General features: G+C 37.0%; 1 protein-coding gene across 4 annotated transcripts in view; it reads left to right on the top strand.

The window, feature by feature from the left end:
• The first annotated feature begins 1,199 nt into the window (after positions 1 to 1,199).
• The window catches only part of sox13 (SRY-box transcription factor 13), a 32,834-nt gene continuing 14,414 nt past the window's right edge, over positions 1,200 to 19,619 (top strand). For 2 of the 4 annotated variants that reach the window (XM_055184515.2, XM_055184514.2), the window contains exons 1-4: positions 1,200 to 1,423; positions 12,283 to 12,468; positions 16,582 to 16,798; positions 18,839 to 18,944. In XM_055184515.2, coding sequence (XP_055040490.2) covers positions 12,377 to 12,468; positions 16,582 to 16,798; positions 18,839 to 18,944 — 415 coding nt within the window. In that variant the 5' untranslated portion in view covers positions 1,200 to 1,423; positions 12,283 to 12,376. Of the gene's footprint in view, positions 1,424 to 3,806; positions 4,025 to 12,282; positions 12,469 to 16,581; positions 16,799 to 18,838; positions 18,945 to 19,619 lie in introns of those variants that run through there. The other 2 variants (XM_055184516.2, XM_055184517.2) reach the window with 2 other exon arrangements.

Below are 19,619 nucleotides of genomic sequence, written 5' to 3'. Positions count from 1 at the left end.
CCTGAAAGGCCCAGTGCAGAACAAAGGTGCGAGCGTTCGTCTATAGCCTCCAGAGTTACTTAGTGACAAGAGAGTGACATGAAAATAAAGAAAGAAAGTGGCCGGGGGAGCAAAGAGAGGTGGAAGAAAAGAATAGATGGAGAAGGAAAAAACGAAGTGAAAAAACACAGAAGTGGTGGTGGTGTTGTTTGGGGGGGGGGGGGCTTAGGTTCTGTAATCCTGGAATAGTGGTAGTCAAGCATCTCCATGGAAACAGGCACAAAGGCCTGTGGTTTCCTATTGATGGCTAATTGTATTCTTCACAGCTCTTTTGTTAATTGTTGTCTGCCCAGCTCTTACTTCCTGCTGGGCCGCTACACAAAGGCAGGAACAGAGGGGATTAGAAATGGCACATCGGCTTTGCGCTTTCACCCCTGTGTGTCTGCGGCTATAGCTGTATGTGTGCACGGGAGAAAAAGGACCGAAAGAGATGTAAAAACTTAGGTCTGGAGGCTTTGAAGGTCTTGCTTTACCTTCAGGATTGAGTTTGGGCCTCCGTGCCGGCGTTACAAGCCGACTGTGATGGAGAGAGAACTTTAATACAATGACACTGCTGCTGGAGAGCTCTTAATTGAGGGTTTGCTCAAAATGTTTAAGTATTGCGTGTCAAGCTTTTTGCCAGCGGGGATGTCACACTGTATCTATCTGTCATAACATATCCATTTCTTTTCATTCAATTCAAAATACCAAAGTTGGTATTTAATGGTTTTAATTGTATTTCGGATATAATTGAATTAATAACTATTGTTTTTCTGTGATATACAATTTATCTTACTTAAGTACTTATAATAAAGTTGTTTCATTATAAACAACAAAAATGTACCCGTCATGTGCCCAACCCACATCCCAAGTTTATAAATATAATATTTTTACAGAATGTTTTGTCTGTCAAGCTTTCAAAATCACAAAAAGTATCAAATCTCCTTTAAATAACTGTGCATTTGATTAAAATGTTATTTATTATATTTACAAGTACTGTTCCTTTAAGAAAACTAAAAAAACTAAAACTTCTAAACACTTCGCATGTGGATATGATTTTAATGGTGCATTAAATCTAACCAAGCTGAACTCGAAACAGCAGGTATGGACTCCAATATTTTTCCCAATGCCAAGTGAAACCCAAAGTAAAGAGGAGAGCTTTCCCTTTAAGAGGGAGGTGAATGAAGGGCTGCTGTGAGAATGTTGGGAGCAGACAGCAGAAAGTCATTCAGGAGTGAAGAGACGCTGGATGCGCATCAAGCCTCGGGTTTTGCTGTGTGTTATTAATAGACAGAGGCGTGTTATTCATTGACACAAGTGGAAAGCGCGTTTTGCATGCGGTGTGATCGCTCGTGAAGGACCGAAGGAGTAAAGTTTTGGGAAGCGCGCAGGTCTTTTGGAGTTGGTAAGTGCGCAATGGCGCTTCGTTTGAAACTTTTTTACGCGTCGGGCGCGCGCGTTTGTAACGTGACATGTAACAAGCAAAGTGGAGTGTTTCATTATAACGTGAAGTGATAAACACGATCACCTCATTAAAACACATGGACGAGCTTTAAACGCATGCATTAAGCAAAAATGTTTTTCCATGCCAAAAAAAGTATTGTGATGTGATTATAAACGCATTCAGGGAATCATTAATCTTTAATGTCCATTAAAATACAGTAGACAGTTCATTCAGTGTAGCCTACAATATGAGTTGATTGTTGTTATTAAATTGTATCCATGATGACAGGGCTCAATAGGAAATTATACAGGCTGGAAATCATTCATACTATTTAAAGACATTTTTTTCACACCAGCTGTATTACAGACTGGCAAGACTTACAAACTTTAATTTAGATTATGTTTACCTAAGATTTTTTTGTCCTTATAAACAAAATTTATGTGATTTGTATGTGATTAGCAATGCAAAGGACAAGGGTTTGATCCCAGGGAACATACATGCATATAAAAAAACGTATAGCTCGAATGCATGTTGCTTTGAATGAAAACATCAGCCCAACGCATACCAATTTTACATCACCCATGAGAAAATCCCCTAAATCTTCTGTTTTCATAAACTGTGTATTGTTACTTTAGAGTTGAATGGATTTACTCGACTGTGTGTTTACTTTGTGTGGACTTGTTTCTGAAATGTGGACTCTCGCTAAGAGCCGCCATTCAGGCATTTGACAGGTCTGACAGATTTTCTGTGTGAAGTGAACTCTGTCGAGGTCTTCCAGAAGAACCAGAAAGAAGAACTCCTCGGGGCGACTCAACTGTGGCGCAATCTGTGAATAGGTGTTAGGCTTTGATAATGAGGTCTAAGTAGACGTCTTATTTTCCTCATCTGTGCGTGTATGCTCGAGTAAACCTGCCATTCCAGCGCAGGGAGTGTAGGCTCGTATTCTGCAAGGAACTTCCACATGAGTGGGGCACCTGCATGATGGTCACGGTGGCCGAGTGCTCACAAAGCTGCCTGTCATTTCATTCGTGCTTTTCTTATGTTTACTCCATTTTTTTCCTACGCTGATCTTGTAATTATAAAATTATGATTTTATCTCCAGTCCTATCCATTTTTAAAATCTTCAGCATCTCTTTGCATTTGTGCTTGGTGTTCAAGAGGAAAACCTGATTGGGTCAGGATTTTCATCAGCGCAGATGCTTCTGTGCTTTGAATGAAAGACAGACTGAAAACTTGTTGTTTAATAGCTTTTAGCATCTGTAGGCCTATTCTCAGCTTTGGCCAACTCAAATAGTTGAAAATTCACAAAGCAAAACCTGTTGATTTTCTATTGGGAACCCTGTCTGTAGAGTTTAATGCAATGCTTTTGGTTAATAACTTTAATGTCATCTATGATTTTCCAGCCTGGTTGATGTTTCAGTGTCACACCTGGTAATGCTTTAATAGTCGGATATTTACACAGATGAACAGGGTTTAAACATCAAATGTCAATCATGCTTTTACAGTAAGTATAAATAGTACAGGTAGAAAATGTGACAGATGGACACCAGTGACATTATTTTCTTTCGGGTACTGTAGTGTTTCGCCAGGTGAACAAAAGCCTAAACTTTGACCTCGTCTGTTCGACTCACATTGTTTCATGTGTTATATTGAGCTGTGGTTTGATGAGAGAGAAGTGACAATAGGTTGTTAAGTGAGTTTTTCAGCGCTTGTCACAACATCAATAAAATCAAACAGACCGGCCAGAAAAGCTCAGGGTGAATAAAGGGTCCGAGCTTTGCAGCTGTCCATCACATCATCTTCACCGATTGTCTGCTTGTACGTGGAGTCGAAGGTCTTGGTGTTTTTGGGCCGTGTCTAAATGTAATTTTGTCTGAATACAGGCCGTTATCTAACACACTTAGGGGCGGTTTCCCGGACAGGGATTAGACTAGTCCTAGACTAAAACATTATTAAGAGCTATCCAAACTAAAAACAACTTGCACTGACATATCTTAAAATACATCAGGGCCCTTTCTTTTGCCTCAAAATGCACACAGGTTATGTTTTAAGTAAGGCATATTTGTTAAAACTAGTTATATTTCCTAATAAAACTAAGGCCTAGTCCTGGATTAAGCTAATCCCTGTCCGGGAAACCGCCCCTTAAAGTTGTATATTATCGCCGTGTGTATAATTCTTTAGACGTACTTAATTGTCGTTCATGTTTTTGTGCATGCGTGTTGAACATTTAAGATCGAGAAGATAGCAAACCGTCTATAAATAATTCCTAATATTACGTTATCTTGTCCGAAATGGTAGAATGTCTTTCCGCACGTGAGCGGTGTCAATTGGAAAGTGCCATTAGGGTTTAACTCTTCGCCTACATGTTCCCAAAAACCTCCAGTTCCTCTTCCACCTACCTGCTTTCTTCACTGTCAGATGAAATGAGTTCAGACCCACAGCGGAAATAAGACGGGCCTCCATTAAAACAGAGAAAGTTTTTGCACAGACAATATAACGCCGCACAACAAAACCAGCATCACTCTCTGTTTGTTTTAGCAGAACTGTGAACATCTGCTTAAGGTAAGACTTGCTTTTGTTAAGAAACTTTTTGCGTTGCATAAAAAGCATTGCATTAGGTTTGCAGGCTTTTATTTTTTATTTAATCGACTTAACGGTGTATTGCATATTATAAACATTATTTTGTATTTTTATTTAAATATCTTTATATTTGGTGGAGGATGGAAATAATGCAATATATTATATCATACTATATAATATTATATGATATTATCCGTAAGTGACTTTAACTCGACATACCAAACCGGTTTGCTTTGTCGTGTAATGGCTGGACCTTTGAATGTATTATTTTTTCTTTAATGTGTATTTGTTCGGCAATATCTTCTCAAGCTGATTAAACTGTGATGGGCAAAGAGTTTCATGAGGTTCAAGCTGGGACTTGATTTTGATTTGAAGTGAATGTGCAGGTTTGGGTGTGAGCTTCAACAAAAGGCCTCGCGTGAAGTTTTAGGGGCAAATTGCAGGGTGGATTAATTGGCCTGCATTCATAATTGTTCAAATTCGGGGAAAAATCAAGTTGAATGAATTGAACATTTAAATGGAGACAGAAAGAAAAGCCAAATGTAAAGGCGCTATTCAGATCGCATGCATGGTTCATATGGATCTAGATTCAAAGTTTTGCAATTAAAAGTAGTGACTTTAAAATGACTTTAACTGTATTATTATTTTATTTATTTATTCCAGAAAGTATTTTGATATAATGAACGACACACACGTCTTACATCCGTTTGTATTTGTTTTTAAGGTTGTGCATGCTACGCTCGAGTAAATTTCCCCCTAAACTTTACAAAAAGAAGTTTCCCTCCAAATCTCTTTCATCTTCCTGATTCATTGCTTTATAAATCATTTGCACCAGAACAGTTAGCAAATTTAATAGCTATTTTATGTAATCATTTCCATTGTTCTGAATAATGCCTTTCAGCAAATTTTTGCTATGTTTTTGACTGTAAAAAAAAACCAATATTGAAACCACGCTGAACGTTATTTGTGTTCCTCACGGTTGAATAATTAATAACTGTCGTTTTGATACAGTAAAGCCACTTTCACTCGTAATGAATATGACCAGGAAATAATCCTGCAGTTATTTGCATGAGTCGCACAAACCTACCCGCTGTCAGCGCTGTGAACACGGTACAGTTGTCCTGCGGGGTGATATTTTAATAGACCACCACATGGCCTCATGATTTAATTCTTTACAAATTAATCAAAAATGGTTATATATTAATTTCTGCTTACAGAGACCGATTGCACTCTACACCCTAAATAAGAGCCATGTTTTGGTGTAACCGGTTAGTAATATGTTTGTACGGTAAAAAGAGTCAAAAAAATTTGTGTCATTTACATACCCTTTATATTTTGACCCCCCCTTTTGCAAACGCCTTGATTTTTACAGCGAAAGAGAAAATAACAAGATGGTTTTCTTCTTCGATAACCTCACTTGAGTCATTGCTTACAGTACATACAGTCATCGAAATCGATCGTTTACAACTTACAAGGAAAGCTATCGTTATTTAAAGCCGAGAAAGCGTAGGGGGATATCCGTAAAAAACTTTGATTTGTGTAACCTTACGTACGTGTGGATTTTCACCTCGCTGATTTTATGTAAAATTAGGTTTACATCATTTTCGATGTGGTCTCTCGGTAGTGGAAACTTTGAATGTTAATGTACTATAGGTATTTTTTTTTAGGAAGTCTGCGGTACATGATACACATTATCATCATCCTATACGTTCATCTATGAAACTTTTTTCATCCGAATGTCTTAACCCCAACCACAATGTTTTCATGTCTGCAGGGAAAAATGCTGAAAATGACTTTATTATACTAACTTTATTAAGCGAGCAGTTTAGCGCTGTGTGTTTGTGTAAAAAGTTTAGTGAGCATGTGTTAGATCTTATCAGAAAGTGAGATATTGCATATTGATGTGGCTTTTAAAAAGCAAGCTCAACATTTGTTGGCAGACGCTTTTTCCAGTTGCCCGTTTCCACCCAACTTTCTATCTGCACGTTTGTTCATCATTAATATTTTTTTTATACGATCACAATCTATTTTTTGCCTCCAGGTGATCATTTTAGCCTTTGACTTGACGTAAAGGGCATGCAATATATGGTTTTTCTACTAATATTCCATCATATCCTCCTTTTCTTCCTCCGTCATGCCTTCTTTTCCACCTTTGTTTCTCTGTGAACTGTTGTTCTCAGCCTCTGTCCAGCCGAGTGGTGCGTATCCTGTTTTTGACAGCAGGAGCCCACGTGTTTCGTCCTGGGCCGGTGAAGTGACCGGCGGGGTGGGGGGAAGGCGCGGGATCTCAGGATGTCCTGAAAGGTGAAGGTTTCATCTTTTCTTCCTGTCTGGATCCTCGCGATGAACGATGAACTCATCTGTCTGCCCATCTGAGAGTGCTGCCAATGCCAAGTTGTACTGTGTTTGAGTCGGCGCAGTTTATGGTTATTTTAACCAGATCCAACTTTGTTGAACTAACTGTCCCTTTAAAATGTTTTGTTGATTGGATATTTATCCTTTAACATACAGTACTGTGCAGCAGTCTTAGGCCACCATCCCAGAGAGCAGACGGCTTTGGGCCGGATCTGCACTGGAGCTGCTGACTTTGGCGCAACTTCGGTGTGGATCCGGCCCGGAGTCACATTTAGATTTTTTTTTGCAATGATATAATGACCATCTACAATTATTTCTCAGTCTTTTTATTAAAATATAAGCTAAAGTGTCTACAAAATCTTTAGTGTGAGCTTCTCTTATACTTCAGCAATAGCTGGAACCTGCAAGATCTACTTCAGTCTCATCAAAACAAATATTGACTTTTATCAGAAGACATTTTCTTAAAGTAGTTTTTCTGTGACATAAATATGGATAGTCATTAAAACTTTGCTAAAGCTGGTGGTGGCCCAAGACTTTTACACAACACCGCAAACCTTACGTGTCGTGAAGTGTAATTTAAAGTATTAGTCAATTTTCTTAAAAAAACAATCCAGATTATTTACTCACCACCATGTCATCCAAAATGTTGATGTCTTTCTTTGTGTGGTTGAAAAGAAATTTTGTTTTTTGAGGAAAACATTCCAGGATTTTTCTCATTTTAATAGACTTTAATGGACCCCAACACGTTACGTTTTAATGCAGTTTCAACATACTCTAAAGATTCTCAAAGAGGCATAAGGGTCTTATCTAGAGAAACGATTGTCATTTTTGACAAGAAAAATAAAAAATATGCACTTTTAAACCACAACTTCTCGTCTATCTCCGGTCCTGTGATGCACCAGCGCGACCTCACGTAATACATCATCATATCAAGAGGTCACGGAGGACGTATGCAAAACTATGCCCCAGTGTTTACAAGTGTGGAGAAAGAGGACCGTTCCGATGTTGTTGTATGTCGAATGATACTTATTAATGTCTTTGTGTCAGTTTATTGTTTAAAATGGTTTGCAAATGTGCATTTCATATATGCAACACGTGACCTCTCCACGGCATTAAGCAATTAGGTGAGGTCGCGCTGGCGAAGTTGTGGTTTAAAAGTGCATATTTTTTATTTTTCTTGTCAAAAATGACAATAATTTCGCTAGATAAGACCCTTATGCCTCGTTTGAGATTGTTTAGAGGCCTTTGAAACTCCGTTAAAACTTCAATTTTAAACTGTTACATGTTGGGGTCCATTAAAGTATATTAAAATGAGAAAAATCCTGGAATGTTTTACTCAAAAAACATAATTTCTTCTCGACTGAACAAAGAAAGACATCAACTTTTTGGATGACATGGTGGTGAGTAAATTATCTGGATTGTTTTTTAAAGAAAATAAACGAATCCTTTAAATTGATTTAGCTATGAGCTTATTCTTGATCCCTGCTGCTAACCGTTACATCTTTACTTTGGCCACAATACCAAGACCTGCGGTTGTCTAGAATTACCTGTTGTGTTCATAACACAGAGCGGCCTGGTCTGGTCTCCATGACAACCAGGCAGATGCAGAGCCCCCTAACTCGGTCACGGATGCACCGGTTCAAGGACGTGCCGGTCTTAAGATTATGACGACGTTATGATCTATATCTTTAAAAGATATTATATAACACAAAATGAAAGTGCTCCCTCTGATTCAAGTGTGCCAGGCTTAGAAAACATCAGATTTTAATGTCTTTCCTCTTTGTCTGTCGTTGCCTGAAGGGGGAAGGTTTTTCTATGTGTGTTTTTTGTGCAAAGGAGCCCTTCACTAACATCTTTTCTTCTCTTTCTCTTGTTATATTTCTTTATTCCTTGTGCTCCGGTTCTTTTCATTACCCCCTGCTCTCGTCTCTCAGATAAATGCCACACTAGCGTTTCGCTTTGGCGCCACAATAACCGGACTGTTTTAGGCCTGGAGAGTCACAATGAAAGCGCTGCTTTTTAACCTGCACTTCTGAAAAGCACGAGGAGGAAAAAGCTGCGGCGGCCCGCTCGCCTTTTCTTCTCGTCTCCCCCTTCTTTGTGTGTAGTGCGTGGTCGTACCATCGTCCTCTTTATACGTCTCATTTGGAAGATCTCAATAGAACGTGAGCTGGAAGGGTTTTTTGTCGGGTCGTCTAAGTTGCTAATGTGAAATCTTAATCCACGTTGATGAGCTTGCATTAAGTGTGAAATGAAAAACAAATATTTAAGATGCTTTGGTTTAGGGTTGCAAAGGGGCGAAAAGTTTCTGGTAAATTTTTGGAAACTTTCCATGGGAACTTTGGAAATATTCCAAATCGGGAATTATTTGGCAATTAATATAAACTATATCATATACAAACATACATAAACATTTTGTTCGGTCATAAGCAGACATGAATGCAATACAAATTAATAGCTAGCCCCATAAATTTTGATATCTGATTTTGGTTCACTGTATAAACACATTTTGGTATTTGCTAGTTAAACTATAATACCATAGATCAAATATATTTATCATCAAAAAATACTTGACTTGATGTAGTCTTTAAGCTCATTGTGCAGGGTATAAATTCAACTGAAATTGCATTAAATGTTCTTGTTTTAAACAAAATTATTATGCGACATATTTTTTTAACTTCTCCGTTATAGTCAAAAATTTCACCATTAATTCCCAGCCTTGAAAATTCCCAGATTTTTGCAACCCAACTTTGGTTTATGTTGCTTATCAGCTTTGTTAAGGCAGATCAGGAATGCTGATTGATTCACATGCTCATGAAATGCCGATTTTACTTTTTTAATAACTGAAATTGTTACGCTGCTAAAATAATTAGCAGTAATCTGTTTCTGAAAGAAAAATATGAAGATATCCTGAATGAACCCCACTGTATGTAAATGACAAGTCTCTTTTTCCTTATTTCCTGGAAGGTATATGAGACAGTTTGATGGTCTGATAGCTTTAACAAGGTATGAAATAAAACAATAGGAGACATTTGCTTTCATAGCTGTCCTTGAATTTCCTAAACTATATACAAACTCTGTTGATTTGCATTGTATTTTCCTTTCCTGCATTCGAAAAACAGAAGATGGGTGCATTAAATGTGGGGAGCATCAGGGGTTGTCCCGTACACGGAAGAGGAAAGACCATCAAAAAGAGCTGTTATTGTACAAACTTTAAACTTTAGAGAAAACATTTGCTTGTTTTTCACATCAGAGTCTGGATTGCATCTCTTGTGCGAGTTGATTTGCCTATAGACTTGCCAGAAAGTTACAATAGGTGAGGCGGAAAAAAAATACTACCATGGACATTTAGAAAGTAGTGTAGGGTTTCATTCATGTACAGTCAAATAAATAAACTATAAAAACGAACAGTTATACAATCATTTGTTTTACTCATGCTTAGTATGCATCATATTGCATTGTTTTTCTGTTCAAAAGAAATGTTATTCAAGACGTTTTTGTTATACCTGCTTAGTTTTAGGCGTTTCTTTTGGAAAAAAAAAGGCGCCGTATAACACACCCTATTTATAATTGACAGTGTGACATTTTCATGTCATTGTGATTTAATTGCTTTTCTTTGTTCTTTTGAAAAATAATTTGGTCTGTTGCGCAATGTTTTTCTCTTTTGTCTCAACATTCATCAAAACGAACCGCATCTTTTTTTTTAACTGAAGTTGTTTTTTTACTGCGCTAAGCTTTATCAGATGATGTTGATATACTTACTTTAAAGGAAACTGCAACATTATTCTTGCTTGATATCGTAAAAATGACTGAAATGAATGATCGGATGCCTTAAATTTTTGTTTTCTCCAGAAGTCGTGCAGTTGAAATATTTTTCACATTAGTTTACTACAGATATGAGGAACTAAATGGTGATGTGCATCTTTAAGTGACGTTTTTCCAGAGAAAGACACTGAATCACATCTCGTATATGATGCTGGGTGACTCAGACGTTTGTGCAGTTTGTCACCAATATATATTTCGTTGTCTCTGTTGTAGACATATAGATGTATAGATAAGTTTATATAATCCTGTATATAATAAAGTTTTATAGCCAGTTGTATGAGCAACATTTTTTTATATATTTTTTATTTTGTAACGCTTCCTAGCCGACATTTCGACGTTGAATCACTGTCAAGAAACAAGGTTGAATCAACGTTAAATTACCTTTTTGACTTTGCAAATTGTATCAACGTTAAACGAACAATGGACATTATTTCAACCAAATTTCAACATTGATTTTTATGCATTTTATTAAACTCTTGCAACTGTTTAGCATTAACTGTTGTATCAACATTGTTTCAGTGTTGAAACAAGAACTGACATTATTTCAACCAAATTTCAACGTTGATTTTTAAGCATTTTTTAACCTTTTGTAACTGTTTATCATTAACTGTTGTATCAACATGGTTTCAACGTTGAAACAAGAACTGACATTATTTCAACCAAATTTCAACGTTGATTTTTAAGCATTTTTTAACCTTTTGTAACTGTTTATCATTAACTGTTGTATCAACATGGTTTCAACGTTGAAACAAGAACTGACATTATTTCAACCAAATTTCAACGTTGATTTTTAGGCATTTTATTAACCTTTTGTAACTGTTTACCATGAACTGTTGTATCAACATGGTTTCAACGTTGAAACAAGAACTGACATTATTTCAACCATATTTCAACGTTGATTTTTAGGCATTTTATTAACCTTTAGCAATCGTTTACCATGAACTGTTGTATAAACATTGTTTCAATGTTGAAACAAGAACTGACATTATTTCAACCAAATTTCAACGTTGATTTTTAAGCATTTTTTAACCTTTTGTAACTGTTTATCATTAACTGTTGTATCAACATGGTTTCAACGTTGAAACAAGAACTGACATTATTTCAACCATATTTCAACGTTGATTTTTAAAGCATTTTATTAACCTTTATTAATCGTTTACCATGAACTGTTGTATCAACATGGTTTCAACGTTGAAACAAGAACTGACATTATTTCAACCAAATTTCAACGTTGATTTTTAGGCATTTTATTAACCTTTTGTAACTGTTTACCATGAACTGTTGTATCAACATGGTTTCAACGTTGAAACAAGAACTGACATTATTTCAACCATATTTCAACGTTGATTTTTAGGCATTTTATTAACCTTTAGCAATCGTTTACCATGAACTGTTGTATAAACATTGTTTCAATGTTGAAACGAGAACTGACATTATTTCAACCATATTTCAACGTTGATTTTTAGGCATTTTATTAACCTTTTGTATCTGTTTATCATTAACTGTTGTATCAAGATGGTTTCAACGTTGAAACAAGAACTGACATTATTTCAACCATATTTCAACGTTGATTTTTAGGCATTTTATTAACCTTTAGCAATTGTTTACCATGAACTGTTATATAAACATTGTTTCAGTGTTGAAACAAGAACTGACATTATTTCAACCATATTTCAACGTTGATTTTTAGGCATTTTATTAACCTTTAGCAATCGTTTACCATGAACTGTTATATAAACATTGTTTCAGTGTTGAAACGAGAACTGACAATATTTCAACCATATTTCAACGTTGAAGGTCGGTCATATGCCTGCTGGGTTGTATTTTTGTTTTGTTAGTGGTCTAGGCTGAGAAAAGCAAATGTCATAAGAAGGAAAATCGTAGCACTAGCACAATGTTCATATTGTCCGATTGTGTTTCTGGATATTCCACTGTTATACTTTTACAATGTTATTTAATCCTGGTCTGTGTAAGGTAGTCAGTGTAAGGTTACTAAAGAGGCAAACATCATGCAAATACAACTGTTTGCTTCACTATAGTGCATGCTTTTGTGACCGCAGCGTAGTACATCCAACACAGACAGCGGTCGGCACGGACAGAGAGACTCCGTCTTCATTGCCGAGAGGGTTGTGTCCACATCATCCATTTCAGGACATGAACTGTTTCTCCAGTGTCCCACACTGGCCAATCAAGTGGTTTCATGGAGTCAATCTAGTGAAGACGAATGCTGACCAGACGCTCTTGAGGTTGGTAGACCGCCTGTGTAGGTCAAGGCTGTAGTGTATTGTATCTTTGTTAAGAGTACAGTTACCGGCAGGTGGGTTGGGAAGCCACCGTTGCCGTCTTCGAACAGCTGATCAGGCTTTGCGTCGCATGCTTATGGTCTCGAAGCTTATGGACGTCGCTGCTTTTAGCAGGAGATCCAGAAGTTCTCACCTGTCTTGTCTTAAGGGAAACCTGCTGTCAACTAATGCGTCTTCTCCGTTCACATGCAGTGCTGGTTTACAACAGGTGTTTGTAAAGTTAGAAGGTATCTAATTGCCAAGTGTTTTGTTTTTAAACTCAATGTGTTTTGGAAAAGTTTAAACTGGTGTTATGTCACAGCAAGTCTTCCGCTCCTTTAATGACGACTTGTCGGACAATAACTTCTTTGGCGCGCACGGGCTTGTTCTTGGCACTCCTGAAAGTTTTGTTTGACTTTTATTGACATTGTTTGGAAGCTGAACTTGTCACAATGTGAAAATTACCCACTTTATTGCCATCATAAGGTAGAGTTAGAAACAACAAAGGCAACTTGTATTTGCATCAGAGGCGTGCGGGACGGACTGTAAGGCCAACACGTTACGACTCGCAAGAAGACGTACGCTAAGCGTTTATTCTCACGCGCCCGTGACCGTGGGAAATGTTTGATTTTTAGAGATGTTTTAGCTCAAAAGTACTGATGTTATCTAGGAGGATGCTTTTTAAACATACGGCGAAAGACTTTGTATGGCTCCTCATCCAGATAACAGGCGAAAGTTAATGCGGCTCGTCTCGAAAGACTTATCATCAGTTTCATGGTTAGTTATTTCTGCCTTGTTTTGCATGCGGTGACGCAACAACACGAATTCATATCACGACCGAGACGACACATGCACATTTTGCCCAGAGTCAGGATTAAAAGGGATTACTAACAATAATGTCAATGGAAATTTTGTTTTTTTTATTTACAACAGAGCTGTTTTTCTTGTTTTGTCCTTATAATGCATGTAAAGTTAAGGAGCAGCTTATTCATCTATGTACCCAAATGTTGCCAGATGTGCAGAAAAGACAATCAGATATTAATGTGACGAATTCAGCCAAACGTTGTGTCATCATTTACTCAACCTCATGTCATTTCAAAACTGTATGACGTTCTTTTAAAAGTTGTCTCCAGATGTGTCTGGTCTGTGTATTTGTAATAATGGTGACCACACTGCAAAAAAATGACTTTCTTACTTAGTATGCATGTCTTGTTTTCAGTACAAATATGTAAATATTCTTAAATCAAGATGTAATTTCTTCAAAAACAAAATGACCTAAGAAAATAAGTCTAGTTTTTAGTCAAAAAGATATACAATTTATGTGAATTTGAACTTAAAACAAACAAATAAATCTGCCAATGAGGTAAAAAATCTTGAACTTTTCTTACACTGCAAAAATTTACTTTCTTGCTTAGTATTTTTGTCGTTTTAAGCACAAATATCTAAAAATTCTCAAGTCAAGATGCATTTTCTTACACTGCAAAAAATGACCTAAGAAAATAAGTCAAGTTTAGAGACAAAAAATATCAAATTTAAGTGAATTTGTGGATTAAACAAGCAAAAAAGTTTGCCAATGGGGTAAGCAAAAAATCATGAGCTTTTTTTCTTAAACAAGCAAGAAAAATTTGCTTACACCATTGGCAGATTTTTTTTGCTTGTTTTATACACACAATTTATTCACTTAAATTTATACACAAATTCACTTATTTTCTTAGGCCATTTTGCCTATCAAAAAAAAAACATCTTGATTTAAGAATGTGTAGATATTTGTACTGAAAACAAAACCAAAATACTAAGTAAAAAAGTAATTTTTTGCAGTGCATGACTTGAAATAAACCTAGGTGACTAATTTTAATTGCTTCGAAAGCATGCAACAAGACTTAAATCTTTTAAATCTCACTTGACAGCTGTGGTCACCTTTGACTTTCATTGTATAGAAATGAACGGCTTAGAGTTTTTCCTGTAAATGATCGTTTTATGTTCTGACGTAAATGATGACCGAATTCATGTTTAGTGCAAGGGCCCATCTAACTGTGTTTGTTATCCTGTTGTCTTACTGTTTATCATTCTTGTCATAAGCATAAAAATCCTTCATCTTCTCGAGCCTGTTTAGATCTTGGGCCATTGCCATTTTATTTTGACAGTCAACCCCCCCCCACGCAAATAGCTGGGATTTCTCCAGAAGTACAAGTGCATTTTGAATGAGCTGACAAGTTCTCGCTTCCTGCACCTGGTTTGTGGATCAGTGCTCCTCGACTGGGGAGACCAGAATAACTTCAGCATCGTCACAATAGGAACTTTATAGCAGAGACTTCTTGCAAGTGTTTATTTATAATGGCTGTTATTTTAGACGCTTTCTTGGGAGGGAGTCTCGCCTGTTGATCTAAATCTGTTGACGTGGGAAGATCTTTGCTTTCTACTTCTTCTTTAAGGGCACTGAGAGAGTTTTGACGAGGTCATTTATTGTTAATGAGGTTTTAAAATGACTTTAAAAGTTATAAGATTTGTATTTCTTATCTCTAATCGGTGAATCTAATTGGTTTCATTTATGCACTTTCATACACTGTGCTTTTATCCAAAGTCCCTGTATTCACTTTTCTTTTCCCTAACAATGCAACCCAGTTGCTTAGCTCAACAGCAGACCACGTTTGAGTTTAAAGCTTGACCTTTTCTGGCTTGCTAATGTAAATGTACAGGCTGCTTTTGTGCTTTGAAAGTGGATGAAAAAGTACAGGAGGAACTGGAATCGACCCAGTGAGCGTTCCCCTTTTTTTTGCTCTGCCACGGACCGTCGGCACATTCCGTTTGTATTGTTATTCTGCTGTGTTTCCTGCCTATCGCTTTTGTCTGTGTTATACCCATTGTTTGAACTTCCTTTTGTTCTTTCTTTATAACAATGGGCATTATATATATATATACACACTCACATAAAGAAAAAGAGAGAGAGCAATGGAAAACGAGAGAGATGTTTATTTTCTGTTCCTTCAATCCGTGCATCTCGCTCTTTATCTTTTCCTCTCGTCCTTCATTGCGAGCGGGTTTGGCGTGCCACTCGAGACGACTAGATGCTTGATGGGCACACAAGAGTCCTGCATCTGTTTTCTGATCGTGTGTTGATAGACTCGAGCGGCTCGCGCACACACACAACGCAAACGCACACAAATATCTTTTCCCCACACCGGAGCCCCAGGGACTTGGAAGAAGTGGCTTTGGTGAAAGAGTTTGAATGGGGCGGCCTGTGTCTGGAGCTCACAAAACCTCTACTGTTCCCTATGCAAAGCAGTCAGCTGTGTTCCCAGAGTCTGTGTGCTTACCAGACGGCAACTTTTTATCCTTGACATTCTGACAATGTGAAACGGCGTTCACAAACCATATTATGCAATATTTGATATTTATGCATTAAATGGGGCAAAAACGTAGGGTGGGACTTGATTTTCATGCTTCCGGAATTGATTGGATTGGGAAAAGTGGGTGTGGCATAGCATCATTAAGCAATGTGATTGGGAGGAAGGGATAAGAAATATAAAAGTGCTTTTTGATCTATATGTGGGATGTGAGTGAATATGTGTTGGTACAGTTTTGATATGATTAAGAAAAAATCCAAAGTAAAAATGCTTTGTGTTTTGTTTCAGAGCAACTTGGTACATTTAGAAGAACAGAAAAGAGCTTTTCCTCCTTAAAAAAACTATGAATTATGCAGAATTAAAGTTCAGTTTTTAGAAAATCATTGTTGTGTAAACGTAAATGTTTTCTTTGCATTTTTGTATACAGTTTGGCAAGCAATCCTTGTTTACATGGATCTGCAAAAACAACAAAAAATGCTGTATTATGCATGCCATGCCAATAGTTGGCAATAATATGCATCCACATAAAGTCACCATTTTCACACATTTTTTTTTTCGGTGGCAATAACGGTATAATTTTTTTAGAAACTCCCAAAATGCCGTTGTTGTAAATAAATAGCTAACACAAATGAATGTTTTTGTTCAAAACGCTGTCGTGTAAATGGCCAGAGATGTTTATTAACTGTTTAGGGTCATTTGGGTTTTTTAAAAATCTAAATCTTTGCTTTTGCAGAATGTGTGAGCCCAGTCCACCTGCTGTGCCTCCCCATGCCAAGGGCCATGTGACCATGGTGGGTGTCGGTATCAAGCTCGAAGATGATGAATTTGTTGGCCGAGGTGTCAACAGGGAATCCCAGCAGTCCTCTCCGGCCTGCGATTGGTCAGTTCGAGGGCCCGCTGAAAGAGACGACCCCGAGAAGTCAGGTCCTCCGAACTGCCAGTCTCCTTTGGTATGATCCAATGTCCCTGGAGTTTTGTGTGTTTGTGAAACGTTGTGATGTGTAATGACAGAAATAAGTCGAGCTATTTTTGATCCAGTCTTAACAGCACAACATTCACGCCTTGAGATGCTGAAACGCCACAGATCGATGTTTACTTCATAGATCATGTTTAAAGGGATATTCCACTTTTTTTGAAAATATGCTCATTTTCCAGCTCCCCTTTAGTTAGACTTTTGATTTTTACCGTTTTGAAATCCATTCAGATGATCTCCGGTCTGGCGCTAGCACTTTTAGCATAGCTTAGCACAATCCATTGAATCTGATTAGACCATTAGCATTGCGCTAAAAAATAACCAAAGAGTTTGGATATTTTTCCTATTTAAAACTTGACTCTTCTGTAGTTACACCATGTAAGACCGACAGAAAATTAAAAGTTGTGATTTTCTAGGCCGATATGACTAGAACTATACTCTCAAACTGGCGTTATGATCAGGGACTTTGTTGATGTGGCATGACTGCGGCTGGCGTGGTGATGTTACGCACTGCCCGAAAGTAGTCCCCTTGGTTACTTTCAATGGCAGGGGACGATTTTCGGGCAGTGCATAATATCACTACGCCAGCTGCAGTCATGTTACATCCGCAAGGTCCTTGATTATTACGCCAGTTTAAGAGTATGACTAATAACAGGAATTTTGCTGTCAGACGATGACTAAGTTCCAGATGTTTCTCAGAGGACCACAGGATGCAGACATCTCTGAGATATCTTTAAATTCATTTACTGTAAAGAAATCAAGTTTAACTTTTGTTCATAAAACAAATCCAAGAATACACAATACAAATACAGAAGTTACAACTGTAGCAACTCTAAAGCTTTGTTTAAACATCACAATAACCGGACGAGATGTTTATAGTTGATGCGCTCGCTGTTGCGCTATTCTTTGAAATCACAGGGGGCGACTTAAGCAATCGAGTCCAAAACCCAACACAAAGAAGAGGATAGTAGTCGTTTGCTGAAACAACCCTGTACGTCTAACATCAGAGCTTGATATCTAAATATGAGAACATGAAAAAAGCTCTTTTTAAAAATATGTTTTTGCGAAACAAACAATACAGAAATCGCAAGGTTTGTATTTCATTCCTCATCCAGTGGTACATTCAATAGAAATATAAGCCAATAATTCTGAATCATACGTAAAATAATTTGTGTTTTCAATTGCAAAGTTTCCACACTTTACTTTAGGAGTGTAAGATAAATAATATATGATTTGTTTGGCATGGTTGATCAAAAAGATACACACCCGCTTGCCCGCACGGACAGAATGGCCTTAAGGTCCGTCATTTTTTAGATTGCTACCCACGACCGCCCACTCCACATTAACATAATTTGTGTTGCACAAAAGACTATATATTTATATTTATATAAAAAATAATTAAAAAATATAATAAATAAATACATATATAAATAAATGTATGGGGGGAGGGTCTAAAATAAGCAAAACATATTCATAAGATTTAATTCAATTTCAATTACATTATGAATGATAGTAGATCACTTTTCAGGTTTAAGGAAACCCACAAAGGGCAGCCATATTGTTTGAAATTGGCGTTTCTCCTCCAGTTGTATGACTTGAAACTTGGAGGGTCTGAAGATTTCCAAGCGTAACTTTTTGTAAATAGCATAGATAAAATAGTTGATAAAATAGTAGTAATCGACTACCCAGATAACAGTTGATAGTTTTCATATGACATCACGCACTCGGGGCATTCCCTCAAGTGTTATCTATGTAGTTGGTTGTCTAATGTCCATGACTTGATATTATCTGTATATGAAAATATAAAGAAAATATAGTATACACGGAGAGGATTTTTCCAGCGATGTCATAAAAATTCTTTGAGAAGCCAAAAATGGTTATTTTAAGTCAAAGATTCTTAAAATAACCATTTCTTTTTTACCCTATATTTTAAGAGAGTTGCTGCTTATTTGTGTCATGCAATGTGATGTCTTCAGTGATTGTTTTTTGACTTTATAAAGTGTTTGTGTGTTTTCAGGAGAGAGTTCCCAGTAAAGAACGTCCACGATCACACACACCTGCCGGCCAGGATGGAGGTCACAGAGCTTATGACAAAAGTGACGGCAAACCCAGCGTCAATGAGGGTGAGCTTGACATAAACACTTTATCTTCGTAAAGCACAAACCTACTCAGAGCTGTTGTACGTTAATGTGTTACTAATCAACATCTCAAGGCCAGGGTTTCAGAGCAGGAGAGGACTTTAAGAAGAAGTTTTGTATTGTGTTGAGAACCCACGCGGTTGTATTTTAAAATGGAGCGATTTATCCTTGTCAATATTAGAAATTAGATGTGGATGTTTTATGCGTGATCCGTATTGAGAAGGGTCAAGTTTCTTTTATTGTTTATTAAAAGTCTGGAATTGTTTCATTCTCTTTCTATCTTTCACTATAAATGAGGTTTAAAGCTCAAGGTCATCTTACCTTGGAAAATATTTTCTTCTTCATTTTGGTCTCTTTGTATCTTTTGATGATATCCACTCTAGCCATTATTTTTCTATACTCCAACTGGATTATATATATAAATCATTGAATGGATAATTTGGTTTAGATTGTGAAGATAGCTCAATAAATGCACGTGATTTTTTTCACTTGAAAATAAATTTCAAATAACATTTGCGTTCATAATATGTGACCTGTGCTGGCAAAAGTTAAAGATTTGTAAAATTAATAGATTTAGCGCACACAGTCAAAGACAATATCTATAGGAAAATATAGGTTTAAGGTTTACTTTCTTTTATTGTTTGATTGACATTGAGACAG

This window comes from Misgurnus anguillicaudatus, chromosome 14, assembly GCF_027580225.2.
Source record: "Misgurnus anguillicaudatus chromosome 14, ASM2758022v2, whole genome shotgun sequence".
Classification (NCBI taxonomy): domain Eukaryota; kingdom Metazoa; phylum Chordata; class Actinopteri; order Cypriniformes; family Cobitidae; genus Misgurnus; species Misgurnus anguillicaudatus.
The sequence above is the reverse complement of the archived record's forward strand: the minus strand, read 5'-3'. Positions and strand labels throughout refer to the sequence as shown.